Genomic DNA, 22,572 nt, shown 5'->3' with positions numbered 1-22,572 from the left:
ATAAGTTGTTCCTGAGTTTGAGTCACACCTCTGGTGATTTATACTCCAGAAAAAAGGGAATCTTGTTTTAATCCCAGAAACTGCACCATTCATTAAAAGTTTAACAAACTATCATCTTTATTTTTAGTTAGTTTAAAGCTAAAGATGGTTCAGATCTGTGTTTTACATCCAGTTTGCAAATGACTCGATTAGTCGACTAATCGGGAAAAATAATCTATGATTAGGTGACTATTCAAATAATGGATTACGGCAGCTCTAATACTTTCTAGTTTCAATATCTTAAGACCAAACTAACTAACTGACTAACCAGTAACTCTCCAGTTCAATGGAACAACATATTTTAAATAGAAAAGAGTCGTTTGATCTTCAAAACATCATCTTTTAAATGTAAGTGAAGTCTCTAAAGAAACAAGATTTTTAAATCGTAATTTATACACAATTTTGACAACTTTATCATATATAATACATGTGATCCTAATCTAATTTAATGAGTCCAAAACTTAAAATATTTGGACCGTTGTTGCTCTTAAAAACGAGTATCAACATGTTTGTGAATATTTAAAACAATTCTCACTTATGTTAGGACATCGTATTTCCATTTCCCGGTTATAGATCTAAATATGAGCATTTATAGCTAATTTCAAGATTAAATTGTGGATTCAATGATCAGGATCGCTGCTTTTATTTTACACTTTTAGGAATAGAAAATTAAGATTAAGAAATCCTTTAATTGTCCCACAGTGGGGAAATTGCAATAATCATCATCAATAATAAATCATCTTGTCTTACATATTTTTAGCTGTAATTTTCCTGCATTAATTCTTGGTTTCTACAGAGAACATTTGGGGCTTTTTAATGACCCCAAGTGTGACCCCTAGGGGCGGGGCTTCTGGGAATTGTAGTTTTTACTGGATTTAAATAAAATGTGATTGGACAAAAATGTTTTTTCTTTGGTCAGGAGGTTAAGAGGGCGGGGCTTCACAGCTAGAACAGAGTTCTAGTATTTCTATTGTCAGATTTATTCTCTAAAAACAAGAACAAATGTTTTATATTTTTTCACTTTTTAAACATTTTTTCCAGTGAAATCCCTGAAGTCCTCCTCCCTGTTCCCACTGAAGTGAACCGTACCAGAGTGCGGTTCATGGTTCTGCAGGAGGACGGAGATCCTCGTTCTCCTGTTTGTGTCAGAGTTCACTTGACCTTTGACCTTTCACACCTGTAGAACCAGGAGGAGCCTCAGAGGTCGTGACCTCTGCATCGGTGTGATCTCCTCCTCACCTGGGGGCTTCAGTCGACCTCCTTCTTCAGGTACTTCCTCATGACTGACGCCACGTCCCCCCCCTCGCTGCCCTCCGCCTCCAGCCTCTCCCCCTGGGGGGTCTCCCTGCGGCGCCTGGGCCCGCCGCCCTGCGAGCTCCCCGAGCTGGACGACTCGGTGTCGGAGCTCCTCCTACTGCGCGTGGAGGGGGGCAGCTCCCCGAAGTGCACGCTCAGCGCCCTGCGGCCCCCCCTCACTGAGCTGGCCAGGCTGCTGGTGGACTGAGACCTGCGGATGGCGGGCAGGATGTCCGACGCCGCGTCCTCGCGATCTCCGGTCAGACGGCGGTTCTGGAAGACTAGCGGCTCTGAGCCCAGAGGCCCCTCCCCCTCGTCTGCAGGAGCCAGCCCCCTGTGGCGGGGGGCCTGGGGGGAGCGGAGGGCGGGGGCGAGCGTGGAGCGGGTGGAGTCCTCCGAGTCCTCCTCCGGGATGGACAGCGAGGGAGGACGCCGTGGAAAAAGAGAGGAGGACAGTGAGGAGAGGCGGGGCAGCGCCGGGAGCGAGGGCGGGGCCTCGCTGGAGCTGAAGCGGGGGGGTTTGGGGTCTGCCTCGCCGCTGGAGCGTGAGGCGGCGCGGGGCAGGAGGGGCGAGGAAGGTTTGAGGATGCCGGGTCTGGGAACCGGCTCCTGGATGTCCTCCGCCCCCACGGACAGCGCCGAAGACCTCCGCCGGAGGGTGGAGGCCCCCGTGGTCTGGTAGATGGGCAGAGAGACGGTGCTGCCCCCCCCATCCGCCGCGTCTGCCGCTCGCCGTCTACGAAGACCATCCAGCAGCTCGGACAGGGCCGAGGAGGACGGCGCCCGGCTGAGGTGTGGGGCGCCGACCCCCCCGGGCTCAGAACCCTCATCGTCCGGATCCACACAAGACCTGAAGAACAGAAACACCGCTTACAGAACCGAACAGGAGTCTAGACCACATGAGTCACAGTCAAGGCCCGGGGGCCGGATCCGGCCCTCCAGATCATTTTATTTTATTGTTATTAATGACCCGATGTTTATCTTGAGCTCATTTCTAACTTGTAGAATTTTGAGAAAATATATTTTTATGGAGAGTAAAATATTGAAAGTTATTTAAGGTTTAAGTTGGAACAGGACAGGCCCAGATCACACCAGGACCAAATCTAAATCAGAATGGGACCAGGCAAGAACCAAAACTGGACCAAATCTGGATCAAAACCAGGACCAAGATCTGGCTTGGAACAGGACCAAATCTGGATCAGACCAGGACTAAATCCGGATCAGACAGGACCAAATCTGGATCAGACCAGGCCCAAATCCGGGTCAGACCAGGCCCAAATCTGGATCAGACCAGGACCAAACCTGGATCAGAATGGGACCAGGCAAGAACCAAACCTGGACCAAATCTGGATCAAAACCAGGAGCTAGATCTGGCTTGGAACAGGACCAATTCTGGATCAGAATACATCCAAACCTGGATCAGAATGGGACCAAATCTGGATCAGACCAGGACTAATTTTAGATCAGACCAGGGCCAAATCCGGATCAGACCAGTAACAAATCTGGATCAGACCAGGACCAAATCTGGATTAGACCAGGACTAATTTTAGATCAGACCAGGGCCAAATCTGGATCAGACCAGAAACAAATCTGGATCAGACCAGGACTAATTTTAGATCAGACCAGGGCCAAATCCGGATCAGACCAGAAACAAATCCGGATCAGACCAGAAACAAATCTGGATCAGACCAGGACCAAATACGGATCAGACCAGGACCAAATCTGGATCAGACCAGGACTAATTTTAGATCAGACCAGGGCCAAATCCGGATCAGACCAGAAACAAATCCGGATCAGACCAGGCCCAAATCTGGATCAGACCAGAACCAAATCCAGATCAGACCAGGACTCAACCAGTTTTTGAAGTTGTTTATTGTGCATTAATAATTGTTTCCACGTCGTTGTTCCTCCAACCAGAGTAACAGACTACAAAAGCCCCCTTGAGGACGGCTGGTGAACTGACCTCCAGGTTTTTTTCATGGACTCACCTGAAGCTGTAGGTGCTCATGGTATCGGTGACGGACTGACGGCCATCTTGGCTGCTGTACGGAGAGCCCCCGGCGCGGGATCCTCCTCTCGAGCCTCCCGCCCACCTCCGGATCCCCTCCCCCACGTCCTCGGTCCCGACGGAGCCGACGCTGGACACGGAGTCGCTGCAGGAGCAGAGTTTATCTCAGAGCTAGCAGCATGCCAGCAGAACCCGGTGAGAGGATCGCCATCACACCACGGTTCTGGTTCTCAAGGTGAACGAGAACCCGGCTCATGAAAAACCTCTCAAACCTGCAGGTCTGAGCTGAGAACTTCCAGAAGACGTTTGAGAGGTTTTCAGAGCAGCAGTCTTCTTCAGTTTGATGATTTTTTATGATTGTTGATCTAGAATAGAACGATCTTTCATCTGCATTTGTGTTCTGCGGTTCTGGAGGAAAACGTTTCTGCTACTGCAGAAGGTCAAGGACGGTTAGTCGCCATGCACCACTCAACTCAAAGGACAATTCCAGCTTTTGTTTTCAGGCGTTTGCTCTTTTTTTGTTTGAGGAACAGTTTTGTACTCACCAAAGTCAAGAGTTACTAACAGTTGATGGTTCATCTGTGACGGTTAACGGAGAAGACGCAGGAGGGGAGGAGCATGCTGATGGCTTCATATGATCGTGGAGGAGTGACTCTCCTGGAGGAAAACTACCTCCTCATCCCGGACGAGCCCCCAATTGGTTCTGGAGAACTTCCACTGAATTTGAGACGGTCCTGAGAAGATCTCAGGTCTCAGAACCACATTTTTCTAGAAGAATCCGAGTCATCAGAAGGACTGGATGGTTCAACAGGCGATTTCCAGAGAAGTTTCTCTTCTACTAAAGGTTTGGTGAATTTGGTGAAGTTCAGACGGATGATCCGTCATCAGTGAAGTAAATCAAACCAACTCGTCCAGAGTTTCTTCTAAACCCGGGTTCTGCAACCGGTGCCTCAAGAGCCTCATGTGGCTATTTAGCTTTCAAGAAAATTCTAATGAGTCAAATAATCAATTTAGGTTTTTCCATTTCTTTTTAGTTTTTAACAATCAAACCACAAAACAAAATTAAGACAAAAAGTTGAATTTACTGTCATCAAAATAGTGTAAAAATGATCTTAAATTAGTTATATTTTGCTCAATTACACTAAAGTGGTTAAAGTTTCAAACAAATACAATTTAAAACAATTAAAAACCACAAAAGTTGCCTTACCTGTGATGCTAGTGTGAATGTTTTTTTGCTGATAGTAGTCGCTAAAGATGCTGAAGCTTTTAGCTGAAAATAGTGACACAATTTACTATAACTGCTGAAGGATTTATTAAAAATGCAAAAGCTATTTGCACAAAGTTAAATTTGATAAGACTGGAAATGTCGTTCAAGAGCTACGAAAGAGCGCTGAAGTTGACCTAAATTTCTGAAAAAATTGTAATAAAATTGCTCAAAAATAAAAAACCACATTCCAATTTTGCTAATATTTATTTAGCTGCTTAAATATGAGCTAAACTCCAAATTACCCAAAAAACTGGAATCATGTCTAAATTAGCCAAAACAGCTAGCATAATGCTAATGATAACATGTGATTATCTTGCATTTTATTTTGAAGTTACACTGCTGCAACTAGAACCTTAATTGACACAGAGTGTATTTTATTTTGGAAGGAACTCATGTGTGCTGCTGTCAAAAGTAAAAGCAGTAAAAACAGTTAAAGAAGGATTTAGACAATTTAGGAAAGTTACTTTTCTTTAATCATTTTTAATTCCTTCAAAGACGTAAATATTGAGTGTTTTCTAAACAATAATCTTGTACTTTCTGGTTCTTGTTGGTTCTGGTCTGTAAAAAAATGGACCAAAATGGCTCTTTTAGTCTTAGAGGTTGCAGACCCGGTTCTAAACTCAGCAGGAGTTCTCCTCATTTCTCCTACTTCCTGGTAGAGACAGGGAGCAGACTAATTCCTGATGGTGAATGGGAGCAGACTAATTCCTGATGGTGAATGAGAGCAGACTATTTCCTGGTAGAAAAGGGGAGCAGACTATTTCCTATCTCCTTTGGTGAGTACAAACGTGAATTTTCCTTTGAGAGGCCTTCAGTGTTTATTGCTAAGCATTAAAGCTCTTCAGCCATGGAGCGCCTGAACACCTGAACACCTGAACACCTGAACACCTGAGCACCTGAGCCTGCACACCACAGCAGCCAAACCGTCACTCAGAGCCTCTTACAGGTCTTTCCTGCGGCTGAAGGACTCCACGGCGGTCTGAACGCTGCGTTTAAGGGCAGAAGGTCAGAACCACACAGGGGGCGGAGTCTCCACGGCGGCGCTGGAGTGACACTACCTTTCAGAGTCGCTGTCGTCGCTGGACTCCACCTCCTCCAGAGCGGCCTGCAGGTCCACGATGCGGCGGATGGACGTCTCCAGGTCGGCCTGCAGCGTCTGCCTGACGGCGGTCAGCTCCTCCACCTGCATCTCCTGTTGACAGACAGACGTTCAGGGAGGTGGGGCCAACCTGCCCCCCCCAGCCACCTGTGAAGACCCGGGGGCTCCATCCGCCGCGGCGATTACCTTCATATGAGCTCATCAGTCAAAGGCGAGCGTCTGATGGCGTGCTCAGGACCCGTGGCGCTCTGCCGGGTCATTTACGACTAAACTGTGACATACGCACGCCGACGCCGCAGAACGATTGATGGATTCATGTCCGCGCCGTGCTCCAGCTCAGGAGCGTTCAAAGTGTGCGGCTCTGTGGGGTTGGAGGAGACGGGCGTAGGTGCAGCGGTTGTCATGGAGACGCGTAACCGTGTGTGAGGATGACCTTGAGGAGACGATGAGGATTAATAACCCACAGAGGGAGGAAGGAGCAGACGGAGGCGTCATGAGCGTGGTCGTGAACGCATCGGCGTGGCCTTCTGCTCGTCGTTTAGGTGTTGGAGAACACGCCGTCCTCCACGCAGAGACGGACGAGATCGAGCGGCGAGGGAGGAACGCTACATCCTGATGGAACGACAGACGATCCTTCTGGGTCTGAATACACAAACTGTTCAACCATCTCCATCACCCAACGTGGAGGAGATGCAGAGATCTTTCAGAACCAATAGAGGAACTGAATGGAGTTGATGTCCAGTAAACTTCATTTGTGTTAGTTTTCTAACAGACACACTGTGTCAGTGGTTACAATGACAGAAAAGTTCAAATATTTCAAGAAAAATGATTTTAGCGCCACCTTCTGTCAAAGAAAGTTTGTTTTTGCAAGATTTTGTAAATTCCGTGACAGTTTTCTCTAAAAGTTTTACAAAAGTATTGATGAGTTTGGTCAGATAAATGTACATTTGTTATTTATGCTTTTGTATTTGACCTTGTTGTCCATAGAGCTAATTTTGAATTTAAGAAAGGCATAAAAAGTTTGCATAAAGAAAGGCTTTACAGTAAAAACAAACATGTCAAAGCCACGGCCCGGGGGTCGGATTCGGCCCTCCGTGTAATCCTATCCGGCCCTCCAGATCATTTTATTTTATTGTTATCAATGACCCGATGTTATCTTGTTCTCAAATTTTAACTTTTATAATTTTGACAAAATATATTTATATATATATTTTTTGGACCTCTGGAAGAATAGTCTCACCTTCGGTTGAGACTAATGGGGATCCTTAAATAAATAAATAAATCACAGGTAATGTTGTATATCTAGTTCATATTTTTAAAAAAGTTACAGTTTAAAGTTTTAAAATGTAGTTTTAGAGTTGAATAAATGTTTATCCTGTTCGACCTCAGGTGTGTTTTGGATTTTGTTCCCTTGTGTGATTGAGTTTGACGCTCCTGATTTAATATGTACATCCCTATTAAACTCGTTTTATGCTAATGATGTGGGCGTGGCCAATACATATTCTTATGTGGCGTTGCTGTTTTAACTTCACAGACGCGTTCAGATGTTCCTCAGCAGATGAGGTTTAATTTCATCCAGTGAACCGTCTTCAGAGCTGCCGGGCTTTGATCTCCTCAGAGCAGAACTGCAGATTATTTTTGGATGAAATGTTCACTATTCAGCCGTTTTAAGCAGCTTAAACCCAAAGACGTTCTCAGGGCTCAGACATGAGGGGAATGAACCTTTAAGGCAAACAAACCGTTCCTCCAGAACCAGAGAAATGAAATCTCTGCAGGAGAACACGAGGAACCCAAAGGAGAACCGGAGGATATCAGCATCATTTCTATGCAGTCGTCCGGTTCTGATCCAGATTCCAGCTCAGACCAGGAAAACAAAGACGTTCATGGATCTATTCGTCTGCATCAGAAAGGGGTGGAGCAGACAGCTTGTGGCCCCGCCCAGTGTAATTTTGACGTCACAAATATATTTTTAAACATTTTACACAATGTGAATAAAAAATATTCAAAAAGTTATTTTAATCGCATCAGAAAAATGTCACAAAAAGATTCTAAAAACACAATTTTTATCGGAGTGTGTCGTTAAAGGGAAACAAACCCTACATCAACTTTTTTGTCTGTTGACTTCTACAAATGAGACTTTAAAAGTTCTTTCTGTTGGTCATTGACAAATTTCTGGCAATTTAAAATAAACTTTTTATTTAAAACAACGTCTGTGTGCTGCCCCCTACAGGTTGAAATGAGGTATTACAGTTGGATTTTGTGATTGGTCAAAGGTTTCAGTTCCACGTCATGATCTGCAGCTCCAGTAATGATAACAGTCATGTTACCTAAGCCCCGCCCCCTGACTGGATCTTAACGTTTCGGCTGTGGGCGGAGTCAGCCTCCAACTTCCCTGTTTGGTGACCCTTGAAGCTTTGGTGCATTCATTGATCCAAAGGTCATTTGATTGGGGGGGTAGGAGTGTGTGTGTGTGGGTTGGCGTTGTGGGCGGGGTTACCAGCTCCATCCTCCTCCGGCTGCTCTCCTGCTCCCTCTGGCTCAGCTCCTCCATCTCCACCCTCATCTCCTGCAGCCTCTGCTGGCAGTATCGGGCGTTCTCCTTCTCTCTGGCTTCGGCCTGGGCGCTCTGCTCCAGCTCCTCCCCCAAACGGACCACACTGTCCCTCAAACGCAGCACCAGCACCTGAACCCCCCCACACACAGAAGGAGATGAGGGTGGGCGGAGCTTCGGTCCTGGCGCTCACAGACGTCCTCTCACCTCAAACCTCTTGACCTGTCCTCTCTGGAACTCCAGCTTGTTCTCCAGGTCGCAGACGCGAGCTTCCTGTTTGCTGACGATGCTGCGCCCCACGGTGGACGCCTCCAGGAACTGCAGCCTCGACACTCGCTGCTGCAGCTGCAGAGAAGGACGGAGGATGACGCCAGGACTCGGGCCGCTCGCGCCGCCGCTCACAGACTCACCTGCTCCTGCAGAGAGTGTCGGAGCTTCTTCACCTCCTCCAGCTCCGCCTGCAGCTCCCTGATCTGACTGATGTCGCTGGAGGACTGAGGAGGAGGAGACGGTGAGGATCTGCCGCGGCGTGGGACCGGCATGCAGGAACTCACCTGAGCGATGAGAGCTTTGTGCTTCTTCATCAGCTCGTTCAGGTCCTCCTGGTCCTCCTCCACCCGCTTCAGGAGGTCCGCCTTCTCGTGCTGCAGCAGCGTCACCTGCTCATCCACCTGGACGCACGCTTTTTATTATTCATAATTATGTTAAAAGGTTACAGTTCTAAAGCTAGCTTTTAAACGATGGCTTTTTGGACTATTTTGGCATTTACTGAAATGTTTGAGGCTGTTTTGGAGTTTAGCTAATACTTCAGCTACATGCTAGCTGTTCTGTCTAACCAAGTTTATTAAGTTTTTTTAGGCTAATTTGGCATTCAGCTAATATTTTAGCTATCAGCTTCAGTGTTTTCAGCTATCAATTTCAGCATCTTCAGCAGCCAAATTCAGCTTCAAGCATTCACACTAGCATTATCACAGGTCTATATATCTAGTTCATAATTATGTTAAATGGTTTTAAATTTCTAAAAATGTAGTTTTAGAGTGTTCAGTAAATGTTTATCCTGTTCGTCCCGTGATCTAAGGTGTGTTTTGGAGTTTGGCCCCCTGTGTGATTGAGTTTGACAAACCTGCTTTAGCTAGTGGCCTAAAGTGGGCGGAGTCAACAACTGCAGACCTGCTGGTTTTCCAGAAATCCTGCCTCATCAGCTGCTGATTACCTGGATCAGGTGTTTAGCTCCAATGGCTGGACGCCCTTGAGGTCTGGATTTGGACACACCTGTCATGTTCTCGCCACGTGGAGGCGGAGCACCTGTCACGCCCACCTCCTTTCAGATTTTTATGAAAGCTTTTGAAACCTACAGGTGTTTTGGTAGCTACCTGGCTGAGGGGGGGGGGCTTACTAGTCTGAAGGGACTCCTAACTGAGGCAGATGCGATCTGCGGCTCAATCAGCGACTGGCTGACCGGCGTCTCCGGCGGAGGACGGCGTTCCCACTCACCAGACTCTTCTGCTTGCAGAGGTTCTCCAGTTCCAGCTGGGCGTTCTCCAGCTCCTGCGACAGCATCTTCTGCACCTTCTCGGCCTCCAGCCGCCTGGCCTCGCTCTCCTCCAGCTGAACACACACCGAGTACTCCTCACTGCTCCCCATCGGACCAGCGGGCGACCCGTCGGGCCGTGATCCGAGCCTTACCTGGTAGTGCAGCCGCTCGATCTGCTCCTTGCTCCCGTTTGGTTGGCTGGAGCCCGAGCTGTCGATGGCGGCGAGCAGCAGCTGCGAGTCGGCCAGCAGAGCGCGAGTCCTCTTCAGGTCTCTCCTCAGCTTCTTCTCCACGTCGAAATCTCTGTGTCCTACCTGCAGGAACACAGAACATCCGTCACTCGACGTTCTTCGATTTCAGCATCACGTCTGGATTTCTTCCTCAAACGTTTTCAGTCGTTCCAGTTTATCAGCTGTTCAACAAAACCAACAGAATCCTGCAGAACCTGCAGAGCGTCAGGAAGGATTAGAGACAACAACAGGGACAAGAATCATTTAGAAAATGAGTATTTAAATAAAACATGTTAAATAACGTCTGCAGACTAGAGTACAAACATCAAACATGACAAAAACTGAAGCTTTAGAAAAGAAAAAGAAATTTGTTTCAAGAAAAAAACGTATCTAAATAAAAAAGTTAAAATATGCAGCTTTTATTTTTATATATTTGTCTCTAAACACTCATAGTTGGAGGATCTCTGAAGAAAGCTTTCAAAATAAAAGCAGAGAGAACTTTAAAACCAGCTTGTAAAAAAAGAATATTTTAAAACAAAACATTTAGTCTAGTGAGACCTTGATAAAAGGGGCGTGGCTTACCTGCTCACACAGAGTGGCTATGAGGCCCTCCAGGTCGTGTTTCTCGTGGACCACCATCTGCTTCTCCTCGTACTCCTGCTCCAGCTGCATCTCCAGCTGCCTGAGCTGAGAGAACGGGAGAGATTTCACTGATGGAGACCGGCTGGAAGTTTGGGGAAAAGTGGAGAAAATGAGGACTAGAAGGTCAAAGTCACGGCCCGGGGGCCGGATCCGGCCCTCCAGATCATTTTATTGTTATTAATGACCTGATGTTATCTTGAGCTCATTTCTAACTTGTATAATTTTGACAAAAATATTTTTATGGAGAGTAAAATATTGGAAGTTATTTAAGGTTTAAGTTGATTTATTCTGGAATAATATTCCTGCCTTTTTAGTATTCATAATTATGTTAAAAGGTTGCAGTTTAAAAGTTTTAAAAATGTGGTTTTAGAGTTTAATAAATGTTTATCCTGTTCTGATCTAAGCTGTGTTCTGGATTTTGGCTCCTTGTGCGATCGAGTTTGACCCCCCGGATCAACAAGGTCAGCAGTGAGGAGACAGTAAAGGTCGTATTAAACCAGTCCGGTCTTTGCAGTAGGACCACAGAGAGGGGAATTCTGGGTAATCTGGAATAAGAAGCATCTACCAGAGGTGGTTTTTCCCTGTTTCTACGTTCCAGGTGAGGACCGATGAAGATCAGCTCCCCTCCTCCTCCTCACCCGTCTCTGAGAGGATTTGTGGACGTCCTCCAGCTCCTCCTCCTTGTCCTCCAGCTCCTTCTGATGGATCTGCTTCATCCTTTCTAACTCCATCTCAAAGCGCATGTGGACCTGTGGGAGAAGAGGGCGATGAGCGCAGACAGAAAGACCTGCGGCGCCGGAACAGGAAGTGACGACGACCTGCTGCTGCTGCTGGATCTGAGCGCTGAGTTTGGCCATCTCCTCCATCCGCTCGCCAGCCTGGCTCTCCAGGAGGCGGAGCTGCTTCTTCAGGTCGGGCAGCGAATCGGTGGCGAGGTGGAGCGGCAGGCTGAGGTCCCGGATCTGAGCGCACAACTCCTCCTTCTGCTTCTGCAGGCGGGACGCCTCCGACTGGCTCTCCTGAACAAACGCCACGAACGCTTTAGACTTCTTTGTTTGTGACGTCATCAGAACCAGAACTTTACTGACAAATGAAGACGAGCTCCAGCAACAACACAAACACTGATGAACAAATAAACACAACGCATGTAAACATCAACATCAGCGGAAAATAAGAAATCTTTTCTTAATCAGTCAATATTTGTAAACAAGTAAAAAGTACAAACACAAACGTAAACAACAAAACAACAATGTAAACAACAATATAAATGACACAAACACAAATGTAAACAACATAAAACAAATATGTAAAGATAAATAAAAAACAATTTAAACAACAAAAATAACAATGTAAACGACACAAACAACATTGTTAACATCACAAAAACACTACAGTAAATGTTTGGGTAAATAATCAGACAAACAATTTAGACAACACAAACAACAATGTTAACGACACAAACAACAATGTAAACAACACAAACAACAATGTAAACAAGACAAATAATGTAAAAGACACAAACAACAATATTAACGACACGAACAACAATGTAAACGACACAAACAACAAAACAAACGACACAAACAAAAATGTTAACGACACAAACAACAAAATAAACGACACAAAAAAAAAATGATAATGACACAAACAACAATGTAAACAAGACAAATAATGTAAACGACACCAACAACAATGTAAACAACACAAACAACAATGTAAACAACACAAACAAGAAAAAATAAACGACACAAACAAAAATGTTAATGACACAAACAACAATGTAAACAAGACAAATAATGTAAACGACACAAACAACAATGTAAACAACAACAACATCCCCACAGTAAACATTAAGGTGAATATCAACACAAACATCAACACAAACATCACAGTTTAGTTTCGGCGTAAACATCAGCCTAAAAATGGGCGTGGCCACCCTCAGCCTCACAGACCTGCAGGCTGCGGCGCAGGTTGAAGATCTCCGTCCCCAGAGTGGCGTTCTCCTGAAGAACCTTCTCCTTCTGCTCCCGCTCGTTCTCCGCCTCCTCCAGCGCTTGAGCCAGCTCGGAATCGAACCTGAACTCCCAGAATCCAGAGCAGATCTCAGAGGACCAAGATTTTCTTTAGGTGGATTCTTTAGAACTTCCATAGAGCAGCAGATCACAGAGCTAAAGTCTTAAGGACTTTCAGTTTTCTGCAGACGATTTTTAACTGAATTTTCTTTTTCACGTGTTTCAACATTCTCAGGAACTTTTTCATTCTGATGAAAAAACGATTTTCTCATTCAGGAAGTGTTTGTGACTCGAAATTCAAAATAAAAGTAAATCAAAGCTTTTTGGAACTGCTACGTCAAAATGATTTAGGAGTTTTAGCACGGCAGGATGTGAAAACAAATAAAAAACTTCATTGGCTTTAGCACTTTAATTAAGTTACAGAATGAAGAGTGCTGAAGAAGAAGAAAATGAAAAAGTCGTTCGGAGAATTTCTTTTTCATTTTATTAAAGAGACAAGTAATGCAGGTTCTGTTTATGCATTTTAATATTTGATATTTCCAATTTAATTTTGGTACTAAAAAACTTTTTAAAACGAAATTTCAAATGTCTTTTTCTTAATCATTTTAATTAAATTACAGAATGAGGAGTGCTGAAGAAGAAAAAGAAGAAGTCGTTTGGAGAATTTCTTTTCAGGTAATGCAGCAACATTTTGAAAATGAAAAAGCATTTCTGGTGTTGACTTTTATTTTGAATTTGGAGTCCAAACGCCTCCATGGTTGGACACGAACCTCCTCTGTTTGCGCTCCAGCTCGTGCGTGCGGCTCTGCAGACTGTCCGTCAGGACCCGGGCGTCCTGCAGGTCAGAGGTCACGCGCCGACTGTGGCGTTTCAGCTCCACCGCCCCCCGCCTGGACTGCTCCAGCTGCGCCTGCAGCGCCGCCACCTGCATCCAGACAGGTTCACCGTCGGACCTGGACCTGCGCCCGTCGCCACCGTGCACGCGCCTCACCTTGGCATCGAGCTCCTGTCTGCTCTGTCGCTCCGCCTCCAGCTTTTCCTCCGTCTGCTTCAGCCGCCTGCGGACGAACTCCACCTCCGTCTGGCAGCACTCCAGCTGCATGGTCAGCTCGCTGTCTGAGGGGCGGAGAGGTGAGACGATTCTGACACTTTTTCAATAAACTGCAGCTGAAATGACTGAAACTCTAATTCAGAAAGTTCAGGAAGAAGAACGTTCTCTGTTTCAATTCCTTCTTTTTGTTAAAAATGAAGAATCAAATCTACATATTTGATCTCTGAAGATTAGGGCCGCGATCAGTCGACTAATCGACGACTAAACAACTTAAAACTTTAGTCATTACTTTATATTATGTGGAGTCAGACTGTAGTAAAGTTAAACAAAGTTGTGAGAGTTCAACACCTAAAAATGAACTTTTTTTGTGTGAATTCTTAGCAAGGATTCAGTTTAGTGATTCTGTTTTTCGCACGTAAAAACTCACAATTATGACGATTTAATCAATCTTGGTATCAAAAAGATTAAGCTCGTTCTGGTATTCATAAACTTAATAGTTTTGGAAATATTTAGCAAAATATGCATCATAGGAAATGAATAAAAACGTCTTCAGATTTCAAAATTTTAAGCAGATTAGAAAAAAACTTGAAATATATTCATGTGACATGTTTTCAAAAAAATTGGAGTTTAGTTGATATTTTAGCAACATGCTAACGTTATTTTACTGAGGAATTTTAGGCTATTTTGAAGTTTAGCTATGTAAGCAACAAGCTAGCTTTTTGGGGATAATTTGGAGTTTAGCTCATATTTGAGCAACACACTAAATGTTTTTGCAGAACTGGCATGTATTTGGGATTTTTAAGCAATTTTAATACAAATGTTTCAGAAATGTAGGTCAACTTCAGCGCTCTTTCACAGTACTTTAAATACATTTCCAATCTTTTAGCAAATTTAACATTTTGTAAATAGCTTCACCATTTTGATCAAAGAGTATTCACACTAGCATTATCACAGGTAAGGCAACTTTTGTAGTTATATTTAAAACATTGACATCAAAAATCTATCTTTTGTGAAAAAATAGTTCCTTTTCTCAAATGCCTCAAATATCTCGTTTGATTTAATATTGTTTTAAAGAAGGACAGAGTCTGCAGGATTAATTAAAAGTTTAATAAACTATCATCTTCATTGTCTTTATCTTTAGTTCGTTTAAAGCTGACGATGGTCATGACGTGTTTCACATCCCCTTTGTGCACGACCCGATTAGTCGACGAATCAGAATAAATCATCTTTAACTAGTCGACTATTAAAATAATCGTTTGTGGAGCTCTAGTGGAGATGAAGGAGGAGGAGCTCCAGGTGTACAGGACGGTTCTTACCTGTAGCAGCTTCTCTCTGCCCCGCGGCCACCTGTGCTTTCTGCCTCTCGTCCTCCAGCGTCCTCTCCAGGGTTTCTATGGTAACCTTACACTGATCCAGACGGGTCTGTGATGTAAGGAAGGAAGTCAGGTCTCAAACTGAACGGGCGACCTGCAGAACCTGCAGAACCTGCAGAACCTGGAGAACCCAGGTTCAGGTGTTTCTCTGCAGGCCCACCTGCAGCTCTTTGTTCTCCCTGCTGAGTCGGAGCCTCTCGGCCCGCTCCACGTCCAGAGCCTGGCCCACCGCGTCGCCACGGAAACGCTCGTCACTCAGCTCAGAGGTCACAGCCGTAACCTGCACAGGTGGATCCACCATCATCATCCTCAGCATGTGTGCGTGTGTGTGTGTGTGTGTGTGCACGAACCCTGGTCTCCAGCGTGTGTGTGTGTGTGTGCGTGCACCAACCCTGGTCTCCAGGCTGTCTGCTGTCTGCCTCAGTTCATTCCTCTCCTTCTCAGATTTCTCCAAACGTCGCCTCAAAGCCGAAATCTCATCCTGACAAGAAGAAAAGTCAAAACATGAGTTTTGGGACTAAATTTGATCAGAAAAAAGAACTCTTAGCAAACAGGTTCAACTGAACTACACCAAAGTCGTATCTATGTTTATTTGGGATTTATATAAACCTTAAAGATTCAACTCAGTTCAGTTCAAAAAGGCTGGAGGGAGTGGTGAGCTGCTGACACAGCCGCACTCAGACAAACAGGGAGTCCCAGGCCGGGATTTGAACTCACGAACTTCCAGTCTCAGGCCGGACACTCTCCCACAATGCCGCTGGGCTGGTTAAACCATTAAATATTCTATTAATTTAAGCAACTTCAATAATTTAAAATGAGGGTAAAACTGAAGATTTTACTTGTTATTAACAATAAATCGAATCTCAAAAGACAATTTAACATTGAAAAAGTTTAATGATTCACGGATAAAAACTCTTAATGTGTTTGTGCAGCTTTTAAATGAAGCTTAAAATGACATTTCTTTACTCAAATTTTGACAAAACATATTTATATGGAGATAAAATATTGAAAGTTATTTAAGGTTTAAGTTGATTTATTCTGGAATAATATTCCTGCTTTTTTATTATTCAGAATTATGTTAAAAAGTTACAGTTTTAACGTTTTAAAAATTGGTATTCTGCTAGTTTTTTGGACTATTTTGGCATTTATTAAGATTTTTTAGGCCGTTTTGGAGTTTAGCTAATATTTTAGCTACATGCTAGCTGGTTTGGCTAACCTACCCTTTTTTTAGGCTAATTTGGCATTTAGCTAATATTTTACTTGGCTATCAGCTTCAGGGTTTTTAACTATCAATTTCAGCATCTTCAGGTGCCAAATTCAGCTTCCAGCATTCACACCATTATCACAGGTAATGCTATAAATCTAGTTTATAATTATGTTAAAAGTTACAGTTTTAAGTTATAAAAATGTTCAAAAGTGTCCAATAAATATTTATCCGGCCCGTGTCCTCAGGTGTGTTCTAGATTTTGTCCCCAGTGCGATGATCCCGTCATCAGACCTCTTTGGCCCTCAGCCTCTCGTTGTCCATGTTGACGTCCAGCAGAGGGCGCACTCTGCAGAAGAGTCTCCACCAGCTCCAGGCCGTCACCGTCCTCAGGACCCGCAGGTTCCTCTGGAGACAGCGGACCGCCATCTGCTGCACCTGAACGCAACACGGGACAGAAACAGGACAGAAGTTCCACTTTACTGAGAAGTCAAACCGATCGGAAAACCTGAACAGAACTAACAAAAAAAATGACCTGAATGAAGAAAAAAAAAAGAGAAAATAAACACAAAGAGCAACTCTAGACAAAACTACACCAGAGAGAACAAAAACAAAAGAGAATCTCAAAGCAGACACGGATGTTTCACAGCGAGCTCTCCTCAGCCGAGGACCCTCCCACCGACCTTCAGTCTGCGGTATCTCTGACGGGCCAGGTGTCCCAGGCAGGCGGCCTGCAGGTGGACCAGCCATCCGGTGACCTGCTGGTCGCGCCGCTGCTCCAGGTCCCGCAGCACGCCGCGCTTCATGAAGACCTGAGACGCAGCAGAAGCCCTCGTGAGCGGCGTTCCCACCTGCCCCGCCCCCCCCAGACGCCCCGCGGCGACCTCTCACCCTGCTGGAGCCCACCGCCATCCTCTTCCTGTCCACGTCCAGCTCCACCAGCAGCTCCTCCACCGCCTGTCACACACAGGACAACGGTCACGCCGAGGACAGGCGCCGCCGAGCACGGGCGCCACAGAACCAAGTCCTCACCTTCCGCTCGTCGTGGCTGACGAACATGGAGGCGTAGCGCTTCATGATGGGGGGGGAGAGGGCCTGGAAGTGACACCTGAAGTCGCTCAGACTCATGTGGTCCGGAAAACCTGCAGACGAGGGTCAGAGGTCACGGCAGTTTTCTCCATCGGCGTAAAACTGAACCAATCTGTGACCAACAAGCTCCGCCCACCAGAACAGCAGAAACGACCTCACGTTTCAGCTTCAGAAAATAGGATTTCATAAATGTGTTGAAGCAGAAAATAACACAAAAAAGGTTTTCCTCAATGTTTGCTCCAGAATTTGTGTCCTTTAAAAAGGAAAGACAAAAGGTCGGAAGGAAGAAAATCTTCCTGGAAAAAGGATTTATTCCTGGATGTGTCGTCTCCTCCGGAGATCAGAATCTGCTCCAGGAGATTCTACAGAATCCACCTGTTGGTGTGAGAGCTTCTTCTTCATGACTCTCCAGATGTGTCTGCATCTGTGCAGGGTCATCCTGGATCTCTAAAACCTCCAGAACCTTCTCTACGGAGAGAAAACAGACTCACACTGGTGTGGGATTCTTGATTTGTGTAACTTTTGATCTATGTAACTTTGGAATTGTGTGTAACTTTGGACTTGTGTGTAACTTTGTAATTGCGTGTGTAATTCTTGATTTGTAACTCATTAAATACGTTTTCTGCATCATTTTTCTTCTCAGCTGCTTTGAACTTGTGAGTCTATTTTCTCTCCATACAGACGAAGATTTTCATTGACAGGAAGTCCTGAACGTCCATCTTTGTTTCTGTGGTCGGAGGAGCATCTCTCTCCAGACTGTAACTTTTTAATTTACTCGTTAATCAGAAAGTCGTACTTCCAGTTGACCTGTTAAACTAAACATCAGAAACGTGTTTCAGACCCGGTTCTCCGGTGACCCGACCTGTGCGGTAGAGCTGCAGCGCCGACAGGATCTGGGTGGAGTTCAGCTGCACTCTGAGGGCGGGGACGTCGAACCCCCCTCCGTCCATCTTGGCGCTGACCCCCTGCAGGAAGACAGGGGCGGCCCTGCGGATGACGTTCTCCAGAGCGTCCTGCGGAGGAGAAGGCGCCGCTGTGAACGCCGCACAGGCGCCGGCGGCGAGCCGATCGTCTACTCACGGCCTGCAGCTTCACGGCGATGCAGTGGGAGTGTCGGCGGATGGCCGCCATCCCGCCGCTGAACGTCTTCCTGATGGTGCCGTTCCTCTGCAGGGCGCGCTGGTTCCCCCCGTCCAGACCCCCCAGACCCCGACAGAGGGGCGGCAGAGACATCCTGGGGGTGAACATGGACTTGACCTCTCCTCTGAGGAAGACCACAGAAGATGAAGAACGTGTTGATGCACAGCTGGAGAGCTTCATTCTGTTTGTTTCTTCGTGGTTATGGTTCGGACGCCATTAGGGCGGAGCTGCTGACTCAGAAATGTAAAAAGGATTTAAATGTTATGGCTGATATTGTTGTTGTTAACATGTTGACGGATTTACGGTCGACCAGCTCAGAAAATGACAGGAGTTCATGATGTCGACACGTAATATGGGTAGTTAAAATAAATGAATGAATGAATGAATAGATGAATGGATGAATGAATAGATGAATGAATGGATGAATGAATGAATAGATGAATGGATGAATGAATAGATGAATGAATGGATGAATGAATGGATGAATGAATGAATAGATGAATGGATGAATGAATAGATGAATGAATGGATGAATGAATAAATGAATAGATGAATAGATGAATGAATAGATGAATGAATAGATGAATGAATGAATGGATGAATGAACGAATAGATGAATGAATAGATGAATGAATGGATGAATGAATGAATAGATGAATGGATGAATGAATAGATGAATGGATGAATGAACGAATAGATGAATGAATAGATGAATGAATGGATGAATGAATGAATAGATGAATGGCTGAATGAACGAATAGATGAATTAATAGATGAATGAATGGATGAATGAATGAATAGATGAATGGATGAATGAATAGATGAATGAATGGATGAATGAATAAATGAATAGATGAATAGATGAATGAATAGATGAATGAATAGATGAATGAATGAATGGATGAATGAATGAATGAATAGATGAATAGATGAATGAATGGATGAATGGATGAATGAATGAAAGAATAGATGAATAGATAAATGAATGGATGAATGAATGAATGAATGGATGAATGAATGAATAGATGAATGAATGGATTAATGAACGAATAGATGAATGAATGAATGGATGAATGGATGAATGAATAGATGAATGAATGGATGAATGAATGAATGAATAGATGAATGAATAGATGAATGAATGAATGGATGAATGAATGAATGAATAGATGAATGAATGGATGAATGGATGAATACATGAATTAATTGATAAATGAATAAATGAATGAATGAATACAAGAATGAATGAATACATGAAGTAATTAATGCATGCACACTCACACGGTGGAGTTCTGCAGCAGACAGACGGCGTTCAGCGCCGATGGGTTGTTCTGGATCAGACCGAACCACCCTGTCAGGTCGTACCGGACCGGGTCGCAGCCCATCAGGTGGCGCACCTCACACTGCAGCGGCTGCTCGCACTGACGCACTGCAGAGACACACCCCCCCGCTGTGACTCCGCCTCCACACAGCTCTTCCCCGCCTTCTCTGGTGTTTACCGGTGCTGCTGTAGTACTGGCAGACTCTCTCCAGGGCGGCGCTCTCACAGGAAGCAGGCGTCACCATCTCCTCATCCAGAGCCCACAGCAGACCCCTGGAGTCCCCGTCTGCCGTCCGGACCTGAAACGCCATCGCATGGAAGGAACGTCATACTTTGAGTATAGTTTTGTTCCTTCTTCTCCCCTTATGAAACAAAAATATATGACATACTGGAAAAATATATGTAGATATAGTAAGAAATATATCTCAATATGTTTTCATTTACCCACATATTTCTGAATATATTGTAATATATGGACGGTCGACCTATTTTTAATATATATATACATATATATATATATATATATATATGTATATATTGTATAGCATATTTCAGTACATAGAGGAATACATCACAGTATATGGATCGGTATATGTCAGTATAATGGTAGTAGTTGGAGTATTTCAATATATTTCAATACAATAAATATTACTTCCATATATGGAATATACTGTGAATTTCCATATATTGAGAAATATTTTGTCGTTTTGTGCCTGAGGAACCTTCTGCTGGAGACACGTTTCTGCCAAACTCACACCAGCATGAACTGAAACGTCTCCATGAACCTTCACGTCTTTCCTCCACAGCTGCAGACTGACGTACCTGTGGAGGCGGCTGGTCGATGGCAGAAACCACCTCAGCCGGGCCGCTCTCTGGAGACTCAAAGTCCACCTGAACCTTCTCCTGAAACAGCAGACACCTCAGATTACTGGTGAACTCTACGCTGATGATCCCCAGCAGATGGATAATCCAGAAATTATCTACAGTTTCAAGGATTAGGGATGGAACCAGGAGGGAGAAAGGTCAAAGGTCAGGTCACCTGTGAGTATCTGTCCAGCGTCTGGGTGAAGGTGTGGCGGTGGTAACGCTCCAGCAGACGCTCCTGCAGGTAGTTGTGGCAGAGCTCCGCCCAGCCGGCGGCGCGCTCGTCGCCCGAGTGTCGCGGGTTCCTGAAACCCGGAGAATCCACCACCATGACGGACGCCAGCGGCAGCGTCTCGCTGCTCAGAGCTCTGAGAGGAAGAGGAGACGTTCAGATCCAACGTGATGGTCTGAGAGAGGAATGATGGGACGGACAAGACACACACATCCATCCATCATCCACTCATCATCCATCCATCCATCTATCATCCATCCATCATCCATCTATCATCCATCCATCCATCTATCATCCACTCATCATCCATCCATTCATCCATCATCCGTCTTTCATCCAACCATCCATCCATCCATTCATCCATCTATCATCCATCCATCATCCATCTATCATCCACTCATCATCCATCCATCCATTCATTCATCCATACATCCGTCTATCATCCATCATCAATTCATCATCAATTCATCATCCATCATCCATCTTTCATCCATCATCCATCATCCATTCATCATCCATCATCCATCTTTCATCCATCATCCATCATCCATTCATCCATTCATCATCCATCTTTCATCCATCATCCATCCATCCATCCATCATCCATCCGTCCGTCCATTTCCACTGTATCTCTTGTTGAAGAACAGAGTTGCTGGAGCCTATCCCAGCAGCTGTCAGGTGGAGGTGTGTTCCACCTGAACGGGTCACCGATCAGTCATGGGGTTACAATGACCTGCTATAAAAATGTTTCATTCTGAGGTCTAAACAGGTTAGAAGATCAGAGAACTTTTCTTTTTCCGTTAAAGTTCTGAAGAACTTTGGTTCTCATGTTGAGCGCCACCATGAGGATCCAGAGAGAGTCTGCAGAGGTTCTGCATTCAAACTGTTCAATAAATGTATTGATCTCAGTTTGTAGAATTAATTATTATTGTAAGAAAGTATTCAGATTCATCACTTTGTTGCAACAGTTTGATGTTTCTGCTGTCTTAATCTTTGTCCTTCTCTCGGTTTGAGGATGAACTCTCACCTGTTGATGAGCGACACCACGGCGGTGAACAGCTCCTCATACAGTCCTGCAGCCATTCCCTCCACACACTGCACAGCTGTCAGACGGGGACCTGAACGCACCACCAGAGACACACCTGAGTCTCCACGGACAGGTGAGGAGCGGAGAGGATTGGATGAAGAACACAGACAGGCTCACCCTCCTCCACCTCCGTCTTCTCTCTGCTGCCCCCGGTGGCTCTCTGCAGCAGCTGCCGCAGGTGATGCTTGAAGACGGCGGTGTGAAGCTCCTCCCCCTCGCAGCCCAGCACGCTGCTGGCCGTCTGAGCGCTGTCGAAGTTTAGAAACTGCCTTCTGCCCACTGAGACAAAAGAAGCCGTCAGAGAGTCCACAGCGACTCACCGACCCGGTTCAGGTACAGAACCAGGAAGAACCTGGAGAACTTTCTTCTTCTGCTGCTGTTGTCATTTGTAAATTCTGTTTTTATAGGTTATTTAGGAAAATCCTGAGGATCCTGGAGGATAATCCTTAGCAGATGTAGGAGGAACATTTAAGTTCACGCCATGAAAGCCAAATAATTCTGGTCATTAGAGGACTTCCTAGACCTCCAGAGTC

General features: G+C 45.1%; 1 protein-coding gene across 1 annotated transcript in view; it reads right to left on the bottom strand.

Moving 5' to 3' along the window:
* The window catches only part of LOC112163313 (unconventional myosin-XVIIIb), a 33,897-nt gene that overhangs the window by 819 nt on the left and 10,506 nt on the right, over nucleotides 1-22,572 (bottom strand). The window contains exons 12-42 of the mRNA XM_036214511.1: nucleotides 22,157-22,318; nucleotides 21,980-22,070; nucleotides 20,896-21,088; nucleotides 20,679-20,759; nucleotides 20,035-20,155; nucleotides 19,817-19,964; nucleotides 18,476-18,659; nucleotides 18,258-18,408; nucleotides 17,339-17,448; nucleotides 17,198-17,263; nucleotides 16,990-17,118; nucleotides 16,601-16,744; nucleotides 15,494-15,583; nucleotides 15,263-15,382; nucleotides 15,046-15,151; nucleotides 13,670-13,794; nucleotides 13,449-13,603; nucleotides 12,619-12,742; nucleotides 11,485-11,685; nucleotides 11,305-11,415; nucleotides 10,607-10,711; nucleotides 9,947-10,108; nucleotides 9,755-9,868; nucleotides 8,815-8,931; nucleotides 8,671-8,754; nucleotides 8,468-8,605; nucleotides 8,207-8,392; nucleotides 5,669-5,802; nucleotides 5,555-5,596; nucleotides 3,324-3,488; nucleotides 1,279-2,185 (exon numbers count right to left, since the gene is read on the bottom strand). Coding sequence (XP_036070404.1) covers nucleotides 1,288-2,185; nucleotides 3,324-3,488; nucleotides 5,555-5,596; nucleotides 5,669-5,802; nucleotides 8,207-8,392; nucleotides 8,468-8,605; nucleotides 8,671-8,754; nucleotides 8,815-8,931; nucleotides 9,755-9,868; nucleotides 9,947-10,108; nucleotides 10,607-10,711; nucleotides 11,305-11,415; nucleotides 11,485-11,685; nucleotides 12,619-12,742; nucleotides 13,449-13,603; nucleotides 13,670-13,794; nucleotides 15,046-15,151; nucleotides 15,263-15,382; nucleotides 15,494-15,583; nucleotides 16,601-16,744; nucleotides 16,990-17,118; nucleotides 17,198-17,263; nucleotides 17,339-17,448; nucleotides 18,258-18,408; nucleotides 18,476-18,659; nucleotides 19,817-19,964; nucleotides 20,035-20,155; nucleotides 20,679-20,759; nucleotides 20,896-21,088; nucleotides 21,980-22,070; nucleotides 22,157-22,318 — 4,757 coding nt within the window. The 3' untranslated portion in view covers nucleotides 1,279-1,287. The remainder of the gene's footprint in view (nucleotides 1-1,278; nucleotides 2,186-3,323; nucleotides 3,489-5,554; nucleotides 5,597-5,668; nucleotides 5,803-8,206; nucleotides 8,393-8,467; nucleotides 8,606-8,670; nucleotides 8,755-8,814; nucleotides 8,932-9,754; nucleotides 9,869-9,946; nucleotides 10,109-10,606; nucleotides 10,712-11,304; nucleotides 11,416-11,484; nucleotides 11,686-12,618; nucleotides 12,743-13,448; nucleotides 13,604-13,669; nucleotides 13,795-15,045; nucleotides 15,152-15,262; nucleotides 15,383-15,493; nucleotides 15,584-16,600; nucleotides 16,745-16,989; nucleotides 17,119-17,197; nucleotides 17,264-17,338; nucleotides 17,449-18,257; nucleotides 18,409-18,475; nucleotides 18,660-19,816; nucleotides 19,965-20,034; nucleotides 20,156-20,678; nucleotides 20,760-20,895; nucleotides 21,089-21,979; nucleotides 22,071-22,156; nucleotides 22,319-22,572) is intronic.

The sequence above is a fragment of the Oryzias melastigma genome, linkage group LG12 (assembly GCF_002922805.2).
Source record: "Oryzias melastigma strain HK-1 linkage group LG12, ASM292280v2, whole genome shotgun sequence".
In the NCBI taxonomy this organism is placed as follows: domain Eukaryota; kingdom Metazoa; phylum Chordata; class Actinopteri; order Beloniformes; family Adrianichthyidae; genus Oryzias; species Oryzias melastigma.
The sequence above is the reverse complement of the archived record's forward strand: the minus strand, read 5'-3'. Positions and strand labels throughout refer to the sequence as shown.